Source organism: Cherax quadricarinatus, chromosome 93 (assembly GCF_038502225.1).
Source record: "Cherax quadricarinatus isolate ZL_2023a chromosome 93, ASM3850222v1, whole genome shotgun sequence".
NCBI classification, from domain to species: Eukaryota; Metazoa; Arthropoda; class Malacostraca; order Decapoda; family Parastacidae; genus Cherax; species Cherax quadricarinatus.
The window spans coordinates 8,627,447-8,649,660 of record NC_091384.1 but is presented as its reverse complement, the minus strand read 5'-3'; the positions used below and the strand labels follow the sequence as shown (position 1 = coordinate 8,649,660).

General features: G+C 41.5%; 1 protein-coding gene across 3 annotated transcripts in view; it reads left to right on the top strand.

The window, feature by feature from the left end:
• Window positions 1-10,171: 10,171 nt before the first annotated feature.
• LOC128703389 (uncharacterized) overlaps window positions 10,172-22,214 on the top strand; it is a 33,080-nt gene continuing 21,037 nt past the window's right edge. Inside the window, exons 1-4 of one of the 3 annotated variants that reach the window (XM_053798023.2) lie at window positions 10,172-10,210; window positions 10,525-10,708; window positions 11,572-11,961; window positions 17,379-20,949. In XM_053798023.2, the coding sequence (XP_053653998.2) occupies window positions 11,578-11,961; window positions 17,379-20,949 (3,955 nt within the window). In that variant the 5' untranslated portion in view covers window positions 10,172-10,210; window positions 10,525-10,708; window positions 11,572-11,577. Of the gene's footprint in view, window positions 10,211-10,524; window positions 10,722-11,571; window positions 11,962-17,378; window positions 20,950-22,214 lie in introns of all 3 variants that reach the window. The other 2 variants (XM_053798022.2, XM_053798024.2) reach the window with 2 other exon arrangements.

The window sequence follows — 22,214 nt, the reverse complement described above, 5'->3', positions numbered from 1 at the left end:
GAACTATGCATGCTCTCTGCCAATCCCTAGGTATCTTACCCTCTTCCATACATTTATTAAATAATTGCACCAACCACTCCAAAACTATATCCCCACCTGCTTTTAACATTTCTATCTTTATCCCATCAATCCCGGCTGCCTTACCCCCTTTCATTTTACCTACTGCCTCACGAACTTCCCCCACACTCACAACTGGCTCTTCCTCACTCCTACAAGATGTTATTCCTCCTTGCCCTATACACGAAATCACAGCTTCCCTATCTTCATCAACATTTAACAATTCCTCAAAATATTCCTTCCATCTTCCCAATACCTCTAACTCTCCATTTAATAACTCTCCTCTCCTATTTTTAACTGACAAATCCATTTGTTCTCTAGGCTTTCTTAACTTGTTAATCTCACTCCAAAACTTTTTCTTATTTTCAACAAAATTTGTTGATAACATCTCACCCACTCTCTCATTTGCTCTCTTTTTACATTGCTTCACCACTCTCTTAACTTCTCTCTTTTTCTCCATATACTCTTCCCTCCTTGCATCACTTCTACTTTGTAAAAACTTCTCATATATATTTTTATATATATATATATATATATATATATATATATATATATATATATATATATATATACACGTATATATATATATATATAATATTATATATATATATATATATATATATATATATCAGTTTCTTGTGTGTATAGCCATATAAATTATACTAAGTATTGAGATTTATATTGTTCTTGGTCTGAGAGGAGTAGAGAGATTATTATATTGTCTTCTGGGGTAATTATGTTCTCTAGCTTCACTGGTGATTAGGTACTGAGGTAGTTACTCGGTGGATCAAGATTTATACATTATAGGAGTCTTGTTTAGACATCAGTACCCTAGGTTCACTAGACACTTTAGGTTCACTAGGTAACCTGGGCTCACTAGGCACCCTGGGTTCACAAAGTACCCTGGGTTCACAAAGTACCCTGGTTCACAAAGTACTCTGAGTTCACTGGGTTCCTTAGGTTCACTAGGTACCCTAGGTTCACTAAATACCCTAGGTTCACTAGGTATCCTAAGTTTCCCTTCAGTAGGTACCCAAGGTTCACTAGGTACCCTAAGTTCCCAAGGTTCACTAGGTTCACTAGGTACCCTAAGTTCCCAAGGTTCACTAGGTTCACTAGGTACCATAGGTTCACCAGGTACCCTAGATTCACTAGGTACCCTGGGTTCACTAAGTACCCTAAGTTCACTAGATAAACTGGGTTCACTAGGTACCCTAAGCTCACTAAGCACTCTAAGTTCCCAAGGGTCACTAGGTATCCTACGTTCACTAGGTACCCTAGTTTCACTAGGCACCCAAGAATCAATAGGTGCCCTAAGTTCACTAGGTACCCTAAGTCCCCAAGGTTCACTAGGTACCCTAAGTTCTCAAAGTTCACTAGGTACCCTAGGTACAGCAGGTACCGAAAGTTCACTAGGTACCCTATTTTACTAGGTACCCAAGGTTCAATAAGTGCCAAGGTTCACTAGGTACCCAAGGTTCACTAGGTACCCAAGGTTCACTAGGTACCCTAGGTTCGCTAGGTACAATAAATTCCCAAGGTTCACTAAGTACCCTAAATTCCCAAGGTTCACTAGGTACCCTAAGTTCCCAAGGTTCAGCAGATACCCTAGGTTCACTTGGTACCCTAGGTACCTCAGGTTCACTAGACACCCTTGGTTCATTAGGTACCCTAGGTTCATTAGGTACCCCATGTTCATTGGGTACCCTAAGTTTAATATGTTCATTGGGTAGCCCTGGGTTCACAGGGAACCTAAGGTTCACTAAGTATCCTCGGTTCACTAAGTACCTTGGGTTCACTAGGTACTCAAGGTTCACTTGGTACCCTAGGTTCACTTGGTACCCTAGGTTCACTAGGTACCCATGGTTTATTAGGTACCCAGGTTCATAGATACCCAAGGTTCCCTATGTTCTCTATGTATCCAAGGTACACTAGGGACCCAAGGTTCACTAGATACCCTAGGTTCACTAGGTACCCTAGGTTCACTAGGCACCCTAGGCTCACTAGGGAACCAAGGTTCACTAGGGACCCACGGTTCACTAGATACCTTAGGTTCACTAGGTATCTAAGGCTCACTAGGTACCCAAGGTTCTCTAGTAATTAGGTATTATGTTAGTCACCTAATTAAGACATCACTAGATCAAAATAATCATAACTCCATTGTAATATTGATTATGTTCTTTCTTTAGGTTCACTGGTCATTAGGTACCACCGTAAATAAGTAAATGAGGAAGATGTCTTCCTCAGGTACCAGAAGAATAAGATAGATTGTAATCTTCATTATGTCCACTAGGTAATTAGGTTCACTTGTAATTAGGTACTCTTAGTCACATAATGAACCACGATATTTGTCTTCCTCAGGTACCAACAGAGAAAGATAATAACTCCTGTATAATTTTCACTAATTATGTTCACTTACAAGGCTCACTGGTCATTAGGTACCACTAAATAGGTAACTGATCACGATTAATATATTAATGTTACTTAGGTATCCGATGTTGTGTTTCTGACGCTTCCGAGGGTAATCATGTTCTCCCCTATGTTAATTAGGTTCATTGGTCATTAGGTACCACTAGGTACCTAAACAGGATTCATGTTTCTTAGGTACCATACGACGAAGTTCAATGTTTTCCAACACTTTCAAGGGGTAATTATGTTCTCCCTGAGGGTAATTAGGTTCACTGGTCAATATGTTCGACCGTAAATAGGTACCTGAGCATGAATCACATATTAACGTTAATTAGGTACCACATGTATTTTCAGCATTTTTCAGGGGTAATTATGTTCTAGTGGGTAATTATGTTCACTGGTTATTAGGTACCACCGTAAATAGGTACCTGAGCAAGATTCATATATTAACATTAATTAGGTATTATATGTTGCATTTCCAGCACTTTCCTGGGGTAATTATGTTCCCCGAGGGTAATTAGGTTCACTGGTCGTTAGATACCACTCAATAGGTACCTGAACAAAATTAATGTTACTCAGGTACCATACAAGGAAGGTGAATATTTTTCAGCACTTTCAATGGGTAATTAGGTTCTAGTAGGTAATTAGGTTCTCTGGAGTTTACCTGGAGTTTACCTGGAGAGAGTTCCGGGGGTCAACGCCCCCGCGGCCCGGTCTGAGACCAGGCCTCCTGGTGGATCAGAGCCTGATCAACCAGGCTGTTGCTGCTGGCTGCACGCAAACCAACATACGAGCCACAGCCCGGCTGATCCGGAACTGACTTTAGGTGCTTGTCCAGTGCCAGCTTGAAGACTGCCAGGGGTCTGTTGGTAATCCCCCTTATGTATGCTGGGAGGCAGTTGAACAGTCTCGGGCCCCTGACACTTATTGTATGGTCTCTTAACGTGCTAGTGACACCCCTGCTTTTCATTGGGGGGATGGTGCATCGTCTGCCAAGTCTTTTGCTTTCGTAGTGGGTGATTTTCGTGTGCAAGTTCGGTACTAGTCCCTCTAGGATTTTCCAGGTGTATATAATCATGTATCTCTCCCTCCTGCGTTCCAGGGAATACAGGTTCAGGAACCTCAAGCGCTCCCAATAATTGAGGTGTTTTATCTCCGTTATGCGCGCCGTGAAAGTTCTCTGTACATTTTCTAGGTCAGCAATTTCACCTGCCTTGAAAGGTGCTGTTAGTGTGCAGCAATATTCCAGCCTAGATAGAACAAGTGACCTGAAGAGTGTCATCATGGGCTTGGCCTCCCTAGTTTTGAAGGTTCTCATTCTCTGGTCATTAGGTGACACTAAATAGGTACCAGAGCAAGAATAAGAATGACTTAGGTACCATACGAAAAAGTTAAACATTTTCCATCACTTCCAAGGGATAATCATGTTCTTGCCGAGGGTAATTAGGTTTAGTCACTAGGTACCACTAAATAGGAACCAATTAATGTTACTTAGGTACCCTGCGAGAAGTTAAGTACTTCACACCACTATCAATGGATAACTGTTCCCCCGAGGGTAATTAGGTTAACTGGTCGTTAGGTGCACCTTAATTAGGTACCTAAGGAACAAAAATATATTGTCAGGGAGACGCCACCATGGAGGAAAAGACAAAGACTAATTACATTTCCCGCATCCCCTGGGGGTAATTAGGTCCCCCGAGTGTGCTTAGGTTCACCGGTCATTAGGTGCCGCGGTACCTAGCTACCTGCGCCGCCACACGCTCCATAATTCTCAGAAAATATCAAATAAAAAAAATTTCTCAGTCCGAGTGTTCTCACAATCAATAGATCTCTCAATGGCAGCTTCCTCGTAGCAGACGACGCTCACTTTACACAAAAGAGGATCAAAATGAGGTTTTTTGAAGGGATTTAAGCTTGCTAAAAGAGATTTAATCGCTTTCAGAAGTCTTGGATTGCTTTTAGAGAAAGAGCGCGAATTTAGATATAGATGATGGAATGATGCGGACATGGCGGGGAGTTTAAATTCTTAAATTTCCCTTATATGAGAAATTTTCGAGTCTTCATGGATGGGATGCTCCCCTGGGAGCAAATATGGGACCCATGTTTTATATTTGTTTCCATAAATACGATAAAGCTCATGGAGCAGGGAGAGAGTGGACCTAGCAGCGGGCCAGGAGCTGTGATTCGACTCCGTGCAACCACAAATAGGTGAGTACAGCAGTGGTTAACACATAGACAAGAGATAGCATAAATATGTAAGAATCAGAGTGTGGAGAGTCAGTAGTGTTCCACACTGGTCAGTAATCACCTCTATGTACTCATCTATATGTGGTTACAGGGGTCGAATCACAGCTCCTGACTCCGGAACTTCTCTAGTCGCTGCTAGGTCACCTTGTTATTCACAACATAGATCAGTTAATATCTTTATTATTCACCTCATATACGTGGTGACAGCGGTAGTGAAAGATTACATAGGTATATAATGAGTCCAGGGACTGTACCTCAACATTACACAGGTATATAATGGGTCCAGGGACTGTACCTCAACATTACACAGGTACATAATGGGTCCAGGGACTGTACACCAACATTACACAGGTACATAATGGGTCCAGGGACTGTACCTCAACATTACACAGGTACATAATGGGTCCAGGGACTGTACCTCAACATTACACAGGTATATAATGGGTCCAGGGACTGTACCTCAACATTACACAGGTACATAATGGGTCCAGGGACTGTACCTCAACATTACACAGGTATATAATGGGTCCAGGGACTGTACCTCAGCATTTCACAAGTACATAATGGGTCCAGGGACTGTACCTCAACTGTGGAAAATACTGTATATATTTTCCAGAAATTCAGTATTTGTATGTAAATAGATGGCCATACTGTATTTAATAATATTTATGTCATAGAAAACGGAAAGCCTGCGTCTGCGCAGACGAGACTCGCCATCTTGGTTTTGAATTGGATACAACGTTGGTGTAATGGGAAGAATTTTTCGTGCTCTAGAGGTTAAAATTGTGTTGACACCTCTCAAATAGGAGGCGAAATTGGTGGATGTGCATTTCTGCATAACTTGAGATATCAGACGGCTGGACAAGACAGCTCCAAGAACCTCAGATAAGCTCTCTAGATTTGTGTGTAATTCTGGCCACCATTATTTTCATAGATTTAGTTAGAGTGAGGTTTTCTGAGTATGATACACATTAATCTCCAGTCAAATTGGTGAGTGATATTAAGATATATTTTCCTTCTGTTATGTAATTGTGTATATATATAACCATTTATTATTTTTAATATACAGTCCACAAATTTATATATTTACCAACATTCCTGGTGTATGTATATTTCATTTAATTAATAGGTCCAGAGCAACTTGTGGTTATGACAGTGGTAGGTATCGAAGGGGGACATTTTTGTGCGACCTAGGTGTCCCAAATTCCTACTTGTCTATGTAACATTGATAAATAATAATTATCTTTGTTATCATTTACTGTTATGTACATAATTAGTTATATTCAGATAAATGCAATTTTCCACATCAACATTACACAGGTATATAATGGGTCCAGGGACTGTACCTCAACATTACATAGGTACATAATGGGTCCAGGGACTGTACCTCAACATTACATAGGTACATAATGGGTCCAGGGACTGTACCTCAACATTACATAGGTACATAATGGGTCCAGGGACTGTACCTCAACATTACATAGGTACATAATGGGTCCAGGGACTGTACCTCAACATTACACAGGTATGTAGATGAATGGTTCAGAGAACGGACATGTTGATAAATTAGACACATGTGCAACTCTTGGGTATCTTTATTGAGGAAACGTTTCGCCACACAGTGGCTTCATCAGTACATACGTAGGAGAAACTTGAAGAACAGGAGGAGAATGAGGTAATCAGTCCCTCAACCTTGAGTCGATGTACTGATGAAGCCACTGTGTGGCGAAACGTTTCCTCAATAAAGATACCCAAGAGTTGCACATGTGTCTAATTTATCAACATTACACAGGTGTATAATGGGTCCAGGGACTGTACCTCAACATTACACAGGTACATAATGGGTCCAGGGACTGTACCTCAACATTACACAGGTATATAATGGGTCCAGGGACTGTACCTCAACATTACACAGGTACATAATGAGTCCAGGGACTGTACCTCAACATTACACAGGTATATAATGGGTCCAGGGACTGTACCTCAACATTACACAGGTATATAATGGGTCCAGGGACTGTACCTCAACATTACACAGGTACATAATGGGTCCAGGGACTGTACCTCAACATTACACAGGTACATAATGGGTCCAGGGACTGTACCTCAACATTACACAGGTATATAATGGGTCCAGGGACTGTACCTCAACATTACACAGGTACATAATGAGTCCAGGGACTGTACCTCAACATTACACAGCTACATAATGGGTCCAGGGACTGTACTTCAACATTACACAGGTACATAATGGATTCAGGGACTGTACCTCAACATTACACAGGTACATAATGGGTCCAGGGACTGTATCTCAACTTTACAGAGGTACACAATGAGTCCAAGGACCTGTGATGTTTTGTAGCGTGATTGGTAGCGCACTTAGCTCACACAGTGTGGTCCGGGGGTCGATCCCCGGTACGGCTGAAAACATTAGGACGTGTTTCCTTAAGAATATTGCTGTCCCTGTTGACCAAGCAGTAAAATAGGTACCTGGATGTTAGTCACCTTACACCTGCTATTCATGTTTACTCATCAGTAAAATAGGTACCTGAGTGTTATTGGACTGGTGTTTACCTGGAGTTTACCTGGTGTGGGTCGCATCCTGGGACAAAATTGACCTAATTTGCGGGAAATGTTCCTCATGACTCACGAAATCGTAATGACACGATTGCAAACAAACCATACCCGTCCGTGGTATGGTTTGTTTATGCTCCTCACAAGCGGAGGCAAAAGAAGGATCCCTTCGTTGGTCTTCCTGAATAGGAAGGCTTGGGTATCTAAGTGGGTGGCGATCTTGCTTCTTAGAACCCTTTCAAAGATTTTTATGATGTGGGACGATAGTGCTATCGATCTGCAATTCTTTGCAATTGCTAGACTGGTTATAAATGACCATAATTTTTAAAGGGGTGGACCGGTAAGCCAGCGGAAGGCCTCGGTCAGATGACCAAAAGCTCCAAAGGCGGGTCATCATCTGACTAAGACCCGCGTCAGGAAACATTTGTCCTGTTTCCTGACGAACCTTACCTAACCTTTGCAATTGCTTTACTGCCACTTTTGTGGAGTGGGGCTATGTCTGTTGTTTTTAGTGACTGTGGGATGACCCCCGTGTCTAGACTGTGGGACGACCCTGGGGCTAGACTGTGGGATGACCTCCGTGTCTAGACTGTGGGACGACCCTGGGGCTAGACTGTGGGATGACCTCCGTGTCTAGACTGTGGGACGACCCTGGGGCTAGACTGTGGGATGACCTCCGTATCTAGGTCGTAGGATGACCCCTCTGTCCATGCTCCCTCTCCATAGAATACTTAAAGCACGTGAAAGAAGTTTCTTGCAGTCCTTGATGAACACGGAGTTCCACGAGTCTGGACCTGGGGCAGAGTGAAGAGAGTGAATGAGCAATTAATGGATTTAGGAACTGTACCTCAACATTACAGAGACACATAAAGGGTCCAGGGACTGTATCTCAACATTACAAACACTCATAATGGGTCCAGGGACTGTACCTCAACATTACAGAGGCACAGGATGAGTCCAAGGACTGAGTGGCCCGGTGGCCTGGTGGCTAAAGCTCCCGCTTCACACACGGAGGGCCCGGGTTCGATTCCCGGCGGGTGGAAACATTTCGACACGTTTCCTTACACCTGTTGTCCTGTTCACCTAGCAGCAAATAGGTACCTGGGTGTTAGTCGACTGGTGTTGGTCGCATCCTGGGGGACAAGATTAAGGACCCCAATGGAAATAAGTTAGACAGTCCTCGATGACGCACTGACTTTCTTGGGTTATCCTGGGTGGCTAACCCTCCGGGGTTAAAAATCCGAACGAAATCTTATCTTATCTCTTATCTTAACCTCAACATTACAGACATAACTACTGCTGCAGGGTTCATACAACATCATGACCAATGATGAGTATTAGTACCGTCACAGAGCCGATGGAATCCTGCTGGAGAGTGTGTATAGCTTTAGAAACAAAAAAAATCTTGGTGGAGGGTTTGTAAGAGCCTTGTATCTAAGAGAATATCTGCTGGAGGCTTTGTAACGGCTTTATACCTAACAAAATTTTTGCTGGAGGGTTCATTTAGGACAAACGGAGCCGGTAAGACCAAGACTTAAGGTTCATATAGTACTAGGACGAGCAAAGCCCCTGATTGTTAAAGTTTGAATAGCCTTAAAGCCAAAGAAAACCTTAGTGCAAGCTTCCTAACCGCCTTATACCTAACAAAATCCCTCCTGGAGGGTTCGCGCAGCCTTGGTGCAAACGGAACCCAGTTGGTGGGTTCACTGGGGAATGACGGAACCGGTAATACTAGGACTGGAGGATTCATATTGTAGTAGGACCAACATAGCCGCTGCTGGAAAAATTATATAGACTTAAAACCAATAAAACTCTTGCTAGAAGCTTCGTAACAGCATTATACCTAACGAAGCCCGTGCTGGAGGGTTCGTATTGTCGTAGAGCCATCGGAAACCCAGCTTGGGAGTTCACTTATTATCACAGTGGCCCGTTGCCTGGAGGCAAAAGTTCTCGCTTCACATGGTGAGTGTCCAGGTTCGATTCCCGGCAAAGGGCGGAAACACTGAGCGTGTTTCCTTATACCGGTTGTCCATGTTCACCATCAGTAAAATGGGTACCTGGGTGTTAGTGGACTGGTGTGGGTCACATCCTGGGTGTTAGTGGACTGGTGTGGGTCGCATCCTGGGACAAAACTGACCTAATTTACGGGAAATGCTCAGCATAACAAGCAGCTTTCTATATAGTAGTATGTTATTGATGTCAGCTATGGTCTGTATACCTTGAACATGTAGTAAATAAAGATATTATTACTATAGAGGTGACGGTAAGACTAGGACTGATAAGTTAATACGGTACTAGGACCGACAAAACCGCTTCTGAAGATTTTATATAGCTTTAGAACCCCCCAAAAAAAACTCTTACTGAAAACTTTGTAACAGTCTTATACCTAACCCTAACAAAACTCCAGCTGGAGGGTTCGTTCAGTCCTAGAGCCAACGGAACCACAGCTGGCCCGGTGGCCTGGTGGCTAAAGCTCCCGCTTCACACACGGAGGGCCAGGGTTCGATTCCCGGCGGGTGGAAACATTTCGACACGTTTCCTTACACTTGTTGTCCTGTTCACCTAGCAGCAAAATAGGTACCTGGGTGTTAGTCGACTGGTGTGGGTGGCATCCTGGGGGACAAGATTAAGGACCACAATGGAAATAAGTTAGACAGTCCTCGATGACGCACTGACTTTCTTGGGTTATCCTGGGTGGCTAACCCTCCGGGGTTAAAAATTCGAACGACATCTTATCTTAATCTTATCTTATCTTAGGGTTCATATGTATGCTCAAATTACTAAATAAATAAATAAATAAATAAATAAATATAGGACTGATGGATCTGGTAAGGACAGGACAGGAGGGTTCATACGGCTTCAGGCCCGACGTGGCCCTTTACTCCAACAACAACAACAACAACATCGTGGGCAGAAGACGCTGGTACTCACTTATTTACTCATCAAACACACTTTTAAGCATTTAAACATTAATTTTATATAGTGAAGTGTATAGAATTGATCCTTATTGACGTAATAAAGTGAAAACATGTGACTTAGTTTTATTATTTTGTTGTAATAAAGTCATAAATGAACGCCGTATTTGCATTTAGTATTAGATTTTGTTGGTATTATTAACTCTGTGGGTTAATAATTCTAATAATCTGGGTTATTAACCCGGTAGGTTATTAACCCAGGATAACCCAGTGTTATCACACTGGTTTATTTCTATTGTTGAGCTCAGTTTCTGTCCCCCAGGATGCCACCCACAACAGTCAACTAACACCCGGCCAAGAGCTGTATCTCGAGGCAGGAGGTGTATTTTGGGTCCAGGATCTGTATCTCCAGGCCAGGAGCTGTGTCTCGGGGCCAGGAGCTGTGCCTCGGGCCAGGAGCTGTCTCGGGGCCAGGAGTTGTGACTCGACACTTGTAACCACATATAGTTGAGTATACAGGTACTTAAATACAATAGCCACAAATAAATCAGAACTAAACGTGCAACAGTTATTTATCTGTATTTTGAGACGTTTCTCCCACACAATAAACTTCATCAGTCAGAGACAACGGAAGCAGCGGAGATGTAAATATGATGTGATTGGTCCCTCACCCTCGAAGACATAGTATTGAGGTGGTCAGTCCCTTAGCCTGGAATTGAGAGGAACCTACTTAGCATGGGCTGGTGGGCCCATGCTAAGTAGGTCCTTGCTTTTACCAGTAGGCCTAGCCTCTTCTATCATGAGACCTATTTAGCCTGGGCCAGTAGGCCAACTACACTGCCTATCAATTATTACATTCTTCTACCAGTAGGCCTAGCCTCTTCTGCCATCTTCAAGATTTTTGACACCACCTGTGCCATTATATAAGTCACTATTATGTTGATTCAGCTTCACATTGCTCCAGACTCTGGAGCTGAACTCTTCTCCAGGCACAGAAAATCTCAGAGATGACAGAAGAGGCTAGGCCTACTAGTAGAAGCAAGATTTTAATAATTGATAGGCAGTGTAATAGACCTACTGGCCCATGCTGAATAGGTTTCTCTCAAATCCAGGCTGAGGAACTGACCACCCCAAAGCTACATCTTCATTGGTGAGGGACTAATCACTTCATTTTACATCTCTGCTGCTTCTACTGTCTCTGACTGAAGAAGCCTACTATATGGTTGAAATGTTTCAAAATAAAGATACCTAAGTATCGCACATGTGTCTTATCTACGCAGGTACCTAGTTACTACTAGGGGAACAGTGGTATATTTATTCTCCATTTAACTAAGTCAATACGTATTATATATTTTATGTTTCTTTTCAGATCAAAATGAGGCGAATGAAAATTCGTGCAACCCCAAATTTTGGGGTCGGAGGAGGAGGTCCGAGGACCACCTCGGCTCGCAGTGTTCCTGCCTCTGCTGCTCTACCTGCTGCTGCTGCTGCTGCTGCTGCTGCTGCTACTACTGCTGCTACTGCTACTTCCACTACTGTGTCTACTGCTGGGCCTTCCCCTGCTGTTGCATCTAATATTATGACATCGTCTGATGCAAATTTATCATCTGCAACTTCCTCTTCTGCTGTATCTACTGCTGCAACCTCATTTACTACTGTAACTTCATGCACTGCTGCACCTACCACTGCTGCCTCATCTTCCTCCGCACCCTTCTCCTCCAAGCCTTCCTCCGTGGCTCTTCTAAACAAGCAAACCCAGGTATAATGATGTAATTTTGATAAATTTATTATTTGTTATAAATTTATTATTTTCTTCTTGGGAAAGTGGTAAAAAATCCTCCCTCCGTAAGCCATGTGTGTTGTAAGAGGTGACTGAGATGCCAGAAGCAAGGCACTAGCTTAAAGGCTTTTTAATTATACAGTGGACCCTTGATTAACGATATTAATTGGTACCCGAGAACGAATATCGTTAGTCGAGTATTTTTAGCGTTAGTCGAGGCAAAATGTTAGCGTTAAAATGTATCGCTAGTCGGATTTAACGTTAGATGATGCCATCATTTGTCGAGGGTCCACTGTAGTTCCTTAATTTATTAAAGCCATCCAGTAAGAAAGTATCTTACATGACGATATGAAAATTCTGTTGAAAAAGTACAATAGTAAGTTCTACAGTGGACCCTCGACATTCAATACTAATCCGTTCCTGAGAGCTATCGAATGTCGAAAATATCGAAAGTCGAATTAATTTTCCCCATAAGAAATAATGGAAATCAAATTAATCCGTGCAAGACACCCAAAAGTATGAAAAAAAAATTTTACCACATGAAATATTAAGTTTAATGCAATAGAATAATTACAATAACAACAATAACAATAGATTAATAACAATAGAATAATTGACACTTACCTTTAATGAAGATCTGGTGATGATTGATGGGATGGGAGGAGGGGAGAGTGTTGATGGTGTTAGTGTTAAGAAGGGGAATCCCCTTCCATTAGGACTTGAGGTAGCAAGTCCTTTTCCGGGGTTACTTCCCTTCTTCTTTTAATGCCACTAGGACCAGCTTGAGAGTCACTGGACTTCTGTTGCACAACATATCTGTCCATAAAGGCCTGTACCTCTCGTTCCTTTATGACTTTCCTAAAATGGTTCACAATATTGTCAGTGTAATAGTCACCAGCACGGCTTGCAATAGCTGTGTTAGGGTGATTGTCATCAAAAAAGGTTTGCACTTTAAGCCACTTTGCACACATTTCCTTAATCTTTGAAGTAGGCAACTTCTTCAATTTCTCTATCCCCTCCTCCGAAGCAGTTTCCTCAGGTGTGGCCTCTTGCTGTTGAAGATGATCTAGCAGCTCATCAGTGGTTAGTTCGTCATTGTCCTCCTCCACCAACTCTTCCACATCCTCCCCACTAACCTCCAACCCCAAGGACTTCCCCAATGCAACAATGGATTCCTCATCTGGCATAGGATTCTTAGGGTTAGCCTCAAACCCTTCAAAATCCCTTTCGTCTACACATTCTGGCCACAGTTTTTTCCAAGCAGAGTTCAAGGTCCTCTTAGTCACTCCCTCCCAAGCCTTATCTATAAGGTTTATACAACTGAGGATATTAAAGTGATCCTTCCAAAACTCTTTTAGAGCCAATCGAGTGTCTGTGGCCACTACAAAGCACTTTTGAAACATAGCTTTTGTGTACAGTTTCTTGAAGTTGGAAATGACCTGCTGGTCCATGGGCTGCAGGAGAGGAGTGGTATTAGGAGGCAAAAACTTGACCTTAATGAAGCTCATGTCCCCAGAAAGTTGCTCTGCCAAGTCTGTAGGATGACCAGGGGCATTGTCTAATACCAGGAGGCACTTAAGGTCTAATTTCTTTTCAATTAGGTAATTTTTCACAGTGGGGGCAAATGCATGGTGTAACCAGTCATAGAAAAAGTCCCTAGTGACCCATGCCTTACTGTTTGCCCTCCACAGCACACACAAATTAGCCTTGAGGATATTCTTTTGCCTGAACACTCTGGGAGTTTCTGAGTGATACACCAATAAAGGCTTCACTTTGCAATCATCACTAGCATTGGCACACATCAGAAGAGTAAGCCTGTCTTTCATAGGCTTATGTCCTGGGAGTGCCCTTTCCTCCTGAGTAATGTAGGTCCTGCTTGGCAATTTCTTCTAAAACAGGCCTGTTTCGTCACAATTAAACACTTGTTCAGGTTTCAATCCTTCAGCCTCTATGTACTCCTTGAATTCATGCACATATTTTTCAGCCACTTTGTGGTTCGAACTGGCAGCCTCACCATGCCTTACCACACTGTGTATGCCACTACGATTCTTAAATCTTTCAAACCAACCTTTGCTGGCCTTAAATTCACTCACATCACCACTAGTTGCAGGCAATTTCTTTACCAAATCATCATGCAACTGCCTAGCCTTTTGACAAATGATCGCTTGAGAGATGCTATCTCCTGCTATCTGTTTTTCATTTATCCACACCAATAACAGTCTCTCAACATCTTCTAACACTAGCAATCTCTGTTTCGAAAACAAAGTTGCACCTTTTGCAACAACAGCTTCCTTGATTGCCGTTTTCCTGCTCACTATAGTAGAGATGGTTGATTGGGGTTTACTATACAACCTGGCCAGCTCCAACACACGCACTCCACTTTCGTACTTTGCAATTATCTCTTTCTTCATTTCAATAGTCATTAGTGCCTTTTTTCTCGAAGGCTTGGCACTAGAAGCTTTCTTGGGGCCCATGGTTACTTATTTTGCAGAAACAAGCACCAAAAACAGTGATAATATGGAATGTACCGAATGTATCCTTAGATGCGCACACACTGGCTGGCTTGTAAACACTGGCACACACGGGGCAGTTCAGGCCACACGTGGACACGTCTCGTACAAATCGTATCAAATGTCAGGTTTTCCATCGAATGTCGACGCGAAATTTTTGCGTTAAAATGCATCGAATGTCAGATTTATCGAATGTCGATGCCATCGAATGCCAGGGGTCCACTGTATAATGGTCTTTTATGGAGTGACTTTTTTTTTTTGTCAACTCGACTGAGAAACTATATCCAGAATTCAATAGATTATACTGTGAAGGCTTTCCATGTGCTGTTCAGTTTCTGGATGTGATTTTTTATTCATACTTAACAAAAAAATCACACACTGAAGGAGGGTCTCGCTTTACAGCGCTCTACGTTACAACATTTCACTAACACAGCTCTTGACAATTATACCCATTCTTCATTTATTCAGACTTCCTACCATAAATATATTCACCACTCACTGTATATGCATTTTTAGGCCTAGCTGTATTGCTTACTTAATATATGATAGTGTAAACATGTTATCAGGCATTTATATGCATTTAAAAGTGAAGAAAGGCTATGTTTCACTTTACAGCAGTTTTCACTTTATAGGCCAGGCCCAGCTGTATATATACACCTACCATCCGACTTACGACTGAGTTCGGTTCCGAGAAACCGGTCGTAAGTCGAAATGGCCGTAAGCCGAACTTTACTACTGAATATCAACAAAACATTTTTGTAATGGCTTTATTTTATTGTTTTATTTTGGTATTTCATGTTTTACTTTACTTTTTATGTTGTTAGTACTGTATTTTATACTGTAAGGTTTAGGATAAACACTGTGTACAACACAAATAGTTGTTTATTTCCCAGAAATTTGGCATAAAAAACACGGTCGTAAGTCGAGTGGTCGTAAGTCGAGCAGGTCGTAAGTCGGATGGTAGGTGTATATAGGAGCTTTATAAAAAGAGATCACTATATATAAATTACTCTCAGAATCTGATCTTGCTAATAAATCTTCAATATTTGAATTTTTTAAAGAGTTTGGTAATACATCCTTAGTAACATAGGATGGCTGGTCTGCAACTAAACCATGCAGTACGCAGCCATGATTTCAGTCTAGGGTCAGGGAAGACTTAAAAAATAATAAGCTAATGAAATAATCAAAGAAATTGCCTTTAAAAATGTATGATTTTCACTATGCTTGTGAACTTTCTTAAATTATCATGCTTTTGTGGTCGCTGAGCAATTTAATATAGTAAATATTAGCCATTAATTAAAAAAAAAGGAATCTGGGGACTTTAGCCATCCATAGCCTACCTCAGCTTACTGAAAAATCCAGCCCTATCTATGGTAGTCTACCACCCACACCAGTCAACTAACACCCAGGAGCCTACTTACTGCTAGGTGAAAAGTGACAGCAGGTGTAAGGTGACTAACACCCTGGTACCTACTTACTGCTAGGTGAACACTGACAGCAGGTGTAAAGTGGCCTGGTCATGGACCAGGCCACGTGGGCATTGACCCCCGGAACCCTCTCCAGGTATACTCCAGGTACCTACTTACTGCTAGGTGAACAGTGACAGCAGGTGTAAGGTGCCTAACACCCAGTGTTCAGTATTCATTATCTATAGTTCACTATCATGTTACAGTCTTCACTAACACTACCTCACTATTATGTGTTTCAGGTATACCGTGCAGCGCTGAGACAACCTTACGGGTTTTGCTCTTGCCATGACTAATATTGATAGTAACCCCTCATAACAGATCTTAGTTATCCTTTTGATATGTACCAGCACTCTACGTCACATACACCCTTACCAGCTTATAATATTACAATAATAATAGCTGTTAATAATATGTAATAAGAGTAATAATAATATTAATGGTAATAATAATAATAATAATAGCTATTACTGTTAATAACAATGATAGTGTTAAACTTGGGCCTTCTCTCAGAAATTATGGGTTTAGTGTTTCATCATCATTACTTCTTTCTTTCTTTCAACACACCGGCCGTATCCCACCAAGGCGGGGCGGCCCACCAAGGCGGGGTGGCTCAAAAGGAAAAACGAAAGTTTCTCCTTTTACATTTAGTAATATGTACAGGAGAAGGGGTTACTAGCCCCTTGCTTCCGGCATTTTAGTTGCCTCTTATGACACGCATGGCTTACGGAGGAAGAATTCTGTTCCACTTCCCCATGGAGAATCATCATTACTAAAAATAATAATTCACATTTAACTTGCATGAAGGATCATACTAGCCATTGCAGAATTAAATTTTCATTTGCTTATTCTTCATACTGCTCTTATTAGTTATAATTAAGAAGTTTTTGTAATGTGGCTGCTGCCCAGCCTTGGTGGGGGACGACCACTGGGTTAAGAAAAATGATTTGTGATGCCTCTTTATGTTTAATATATCTTCCAGCAAGCGTGCATGAGCGTGTTAGATAGGAGTGAATGGAGACGAATGATACTTGGGACCTGACGATCTGTTGGAGTGTGAGCAGGGTAATATTTAGTGAAGGGATTCAGGAAAACCGGTTATTTTCATATAGTCGGACTTGAGTCCTGGAAATGGGAAGTACAATGCCTGCACTTTAAAGGAGGGGTTTGGGATATTGGCAGTTTGGAGGGGTATGTTGTGTATCTTTATACGTATATGCTTCTAAACTGTTGTATTCTGAGCACCTCTGCAAAAGCAGTGATAATGTGTGAGTGTGGTGAAAGTGTTGAATGATGATGAAAGTATTTTCTCTTTGGGGATTTTCTTTCTTTTTTGGGTCACCCTGCCTCGGTGGGAGACGACCAGCTTGTTGAAAAAAAAAAAAAAAAAAATATCTTAAAATATTCGTTTTCCTTACAGGAGGATACAACAAGCTCTATAATTGAAGACAAGGTCTCTGTGTCTTATGCTGCTGTGTCTGATAAACTACATTCAGAAAATATAATTTCTCATGATGCTGTGAAAATTGTTGAAGAAAGCCATACCTCGGAGAACATGGAGTCACATCAACACACGGGGAATACTCTTGAATGTTCAGGCTCAGTGTCTTTATCAGGGTCTTCACAGAGACACAGAGACCTGCAAACTTATACCTCACAGTGTGATGCAGCTCCATCCGTAAGAGCAAATTTATCAGACGACACATACTCGAGTAAAGACGTCAACTCCTCAGATCAGCCATCCACGGCAAGTAACGTATTGTCTCAAAATAAAGCATCTTCAATGAGGCAAATATCAAATATGCCACCTTTGTCAAAATTATCCATGCCAAAATCAAGTTTGTCTGGGATGTTTGGTGCTTGTGACTCCTTATCTGCTGTGTCCCCTGAGGCAGAGTGTCAGTCCAGTGATGTAATTCCAATAATGATGTCCTCTGTGAGGGCAAGTGACATCTCTGTTTCTGATCCATATTTAGAAAGTGGGTTCTTGGGGCCATTGCAACAGATTTCGGAGAGTAAGCCTATGACAAGTATTCGAAGGAAGAAAATAAAGGTAATGCCTATGGTTAGCAGCTCTCGGAAAGGAAATTTAACAGAAAAGCGAAACATTAGGCCTGTTAATACTGACACAAGTAAAGTTAAGTTTGATGCTGAAGTTGACTATTTGAGTGACAAGTTGAGTGACAATAAGGAGCCAGTCATGCAGGATCAACCAGACTCTCATGTAGAAGTGAACACAGTCTCTCCAACAGACAAACACACAATAACAAGTGAACAAGTATATAAACATGAAACTAAGCCTGCAGCAGTTTCCTTAGAAATGACACATGTTGCTTTAAAAGACAGCAATACAAGTTTCCCAGTACATACATGCAACACTCCTCCAGTGGAAGAAAGTCAAAATACTGATGTTCTGACAGATAGTGAAAAACTGATTGAAATAGATGGTGAAACAACATCTGATGTTTTAGAAAATAAATTATCTAGAGTTAATGAAAGTAATCAGTGCTCAGCAATTAGTAACGTAGAAATTATCTCTGTAGCCACAGCTTCCACTTGTAAAAGACGATCAAAAATTCGTGCCACACCGACCTTTTTGCCTAAAAATAAAACTACAAGTGTAAGCACCAATAGTAATGTTAGGAAAGAGAGCGAGACTCTGATTGTCATAGACGATGGTGAAGCAAGTGTTGATGTTATGGGAGATAAAGTATCTGGAGGTAATGAAGACACTCAGAGCTCTGGGGTTAGTAAAGTTGATACGAGTGGGTCAGCGTCAAGTACAGCCACTAAAAGGAGGTCCAAAATTCGAGCTACTCCAACCTTTCTAACCAAAAATAAAATTCCCAGCTTAAATGTAAATAGAAATATAGCAACAGGCATAAATACTGATAGAAATATTCCAGCAGATGTAATTGTAGATAGCAGTATTACAGTTGGCATAAATGTGAATACCAGTATTCCAACAGATGTAAATGTAGATATTCCAACAAGCACAGATACAGACAGAAGCATTCCAGCAGTCGTAAATGTAGAGAGAAATATTCCGACAGTCATAAATGTAGAGAGAAATACTCCAACAGTCATGAATATAGAGAGAGATATTCCAACACTCGCAAATGTAGAGAGAGATATTCCAACAGAGAATGAGAACTTGATTGTACTAGATGAGGGTGAAACGTGTGTCTTAGAAGATAATGACAACACACAAAGCTCTGTGGTTGCTGATAAACAGCTGAGCTCAGTAGTAACAGGTACAACTTGTACTAGAAGGCACAAAATTCGTACAGTGCCTGTATTTTTGCCCAAGAGTAGAGTTCCTAGTGTATGTTTAGACCAAAATATCAAAAAACAGAGTGAGAAATTGATTGTTTTAGATGATGATGAAGCAACTGTTACTACTCTAGAAGATGATGTGTCAGGGTTGAATGAAAACTCACAGAGTTCTGTAGTTAGTATTTCGGAGAGTAATGGTTCAGCGACAAATATCAGCTGTAAAAGAAGGTCCAAAATTCGTGCTACACCCATGTTTGCAGCCAAAAGGAAAATGGTAAAGAAATTAGATACAATTGAGGAGGACAAAATACAGGAAGATAATTGGCACATAGAGGTCATGGTGGAAAAAGTGACTTCTCAAGAAAGTAGCCTTAATGAAAATGTCAAGATCATTGACCATGACCATGATAGTTTTAGAAAAGACTGTGAGGATGAATCTGTTGCTGGTTTAAAACCAATTCCATATATTGAGGAACCTTCTAAACTTGATCTAAGAGACTCCAATAAGTTACAACCAAATACAAAATTTGAAATAGAAGATAAAGATTGCAGTATATTAGAAGGTAGATCCCAGAAAACCACCAGTGAAATTTTATCCATGAAAAGAGAAAACTCACCAAATAGAATAGAAATAGTTGAGGATAATAATAGTAATGATGATAGTAATGGAGACAAGGAGAATTCTTCAGTTTTCTTCAGTAGTTCTCAGACTATTAAGAAAGAATCTATATTAAATAAGAGAAATAAGTCACAGACTTTGCTGAAAACAAAAGCTAAATCGTCTGTCAATGTTAGCAATAAGAAGACGTCAGTGAAGGTTGAAAAATTAGTGAAAAACAAGATTGCAAGTGATCATGGTTTATCACCCGATGATTCCGAGGAGAAAAAGATATTCAGGGAGAGAAAAGAAAAATATCGGAAGAAAGTTTCGAAAGGAGACATTGAGCGCAGCAGCATGACCATGTTCGATCTCATCTTTTGGAACCCAGCTACAAATCCTATGCCAGGTCGGTCCGAATCCTCCAAGAAGAAGCCTCGTCGGATAAGCACGTGTGAAACAGAGAGCATTGCATCAGACGTGGTGGAGGAACAGAGGATTGATGACCTGGGGCTAGACGAGGGTGACACAGGACAACCCTCTCCAAGTACTACTGAGGAGGTTCAGGCGTGTAAAGAATCTAATGATGATCCAGTAACTGCCAAGGTGGAAGAAGAGCCCAAGAAGGAAGATGAAGATGAAGAAGAAGAAGAAGAGAAGAATAAGAAGAAGAAAGGAAAGGAAAAGGAGAAGGAGAATGAAGAAGAAGAAAACATTGAAGATATTTTTGCTCCTAGGGTAAAAATAGGACCAAACGGTCAGATCATCCTTGACGAGCATAGTATAAAGATTCAGACGACCGCCGCTAAAAATCGTTATGAGATTCTGAGCAAAGCTGAGGTGGTGGAGGAGAATAATGAGTCAGTTCACTACAGCAAGTGGAGCAAGAGACGCAGTCGCTCCAGTGAGTGGACCTTAAAAGAGACGGCAAGATTCTACAAAGCTTTGTCCACTGTTGGTACTGACTTCTCCTTAATGGAATCTTTATTTACCTGGCGATCTCGAGCCGAGTTGAAGACAAAATTCAAGAAGGAAGAGAAGATCAACAGGGACTTAGTCGACCGAGCCTTGAAGGACAAAACTCAGTTTGACTTCTCGTTGTTTGATGATGAATCAGGTAAGTTATCCATCTTAAGTTAAACTTTTTTTAAACAACGTCTCTTTATTACATCTTCAGGGGTGAGGATGTTTTGGTGTTTACTTGCTTTTGATCCAGGGAATTGGAGCTATCTTTCCATTTTCTTGAATCAAACCTGGCCGCATTTGATTCTCCAGGCACTGTTTGACCCTTATGGGTGGTACAAACATTCTTGTAAGTGACGTACAAAGTGATAAATGGGTGTATGGTGTGACGTTACAATCCACAGTTTTATTTCAAGTTTCCTGGCAAGCATACCAATTCATATGTTTAGTGATTAGTGTCAATTAGTGAAGGAAAATTACCATTCACTGTTAGTGTTTCTTTCTCAGTAATAAGTAATAATAAGCTGAGGTAAATTTTGGATTTATCACCATGGGTAAAAATATATTGGTTTTAGCCCTTTGACTGTGTGTTATGTAGAGCTACACCATGAGCTCAGCTCACTCAGATAAGCTGTAAGTGGTAAATTTTGGCCTAGATATGAGACACTGAGCCTTTTGGTGTGAGTGTACTGTATAAAAAATCCTGCTCCATGCAGTACATGATAAGAAAAGTAAAACTCTGACCTTGTGCTGGGTTTAAAATAGCAAATTTGAGGGGTTTTCTTGAATGGTTTTTATGGTTTTGTTGGCTGTTTCTTGGTATCAGTTGGCAGAATGGAAGACATTCTACTGAATTAGAGATAATTTTAATTTGTTCCAGGACTGGAAGTAGCTTACCTGGTGTTTACCTGGAGAGGGTTTTGGGGGGTCAGTGCCCCCGCAGCCTGGTTTGAGACCAAGCCTCATGGTGGATCAGGGTCTGATCAGCCAGGCTGTTACTGCTGGCTGCACGAAAGCTGATGTACGAACCTCAGCCCGGTTGGTCAGGTACTGACTTTAGGTGCCTGTCCAGTGCCTTCTTGAAGACAGCCAGGAGTCTATTGGCAATCCCCCTTATGTATGCTGGGAGGCAATTGAACAGTCTTGGGCCCCAGACACTTATTGTGTTGTCTCTCAATGTACTCGTGGTGCCACTGCTTTTCATCGGGGGGGGGTTATGTTGCATCTCCTGCTGAGTCTTATGCTTTCATAGGGAGTGATTTTCATGTGCAGGTTTGGTACCAATCCCTCCAGGACCTTCCAAGTGTACATTATTATGTATCTCTCTCGCCTGCGTTCGAGGGAATACAGATCAAGGACCTTCAACCATTCCCAATAATTTAGGTGCCTTATCGTACTTATGTGTGCCATGAAAGTTCT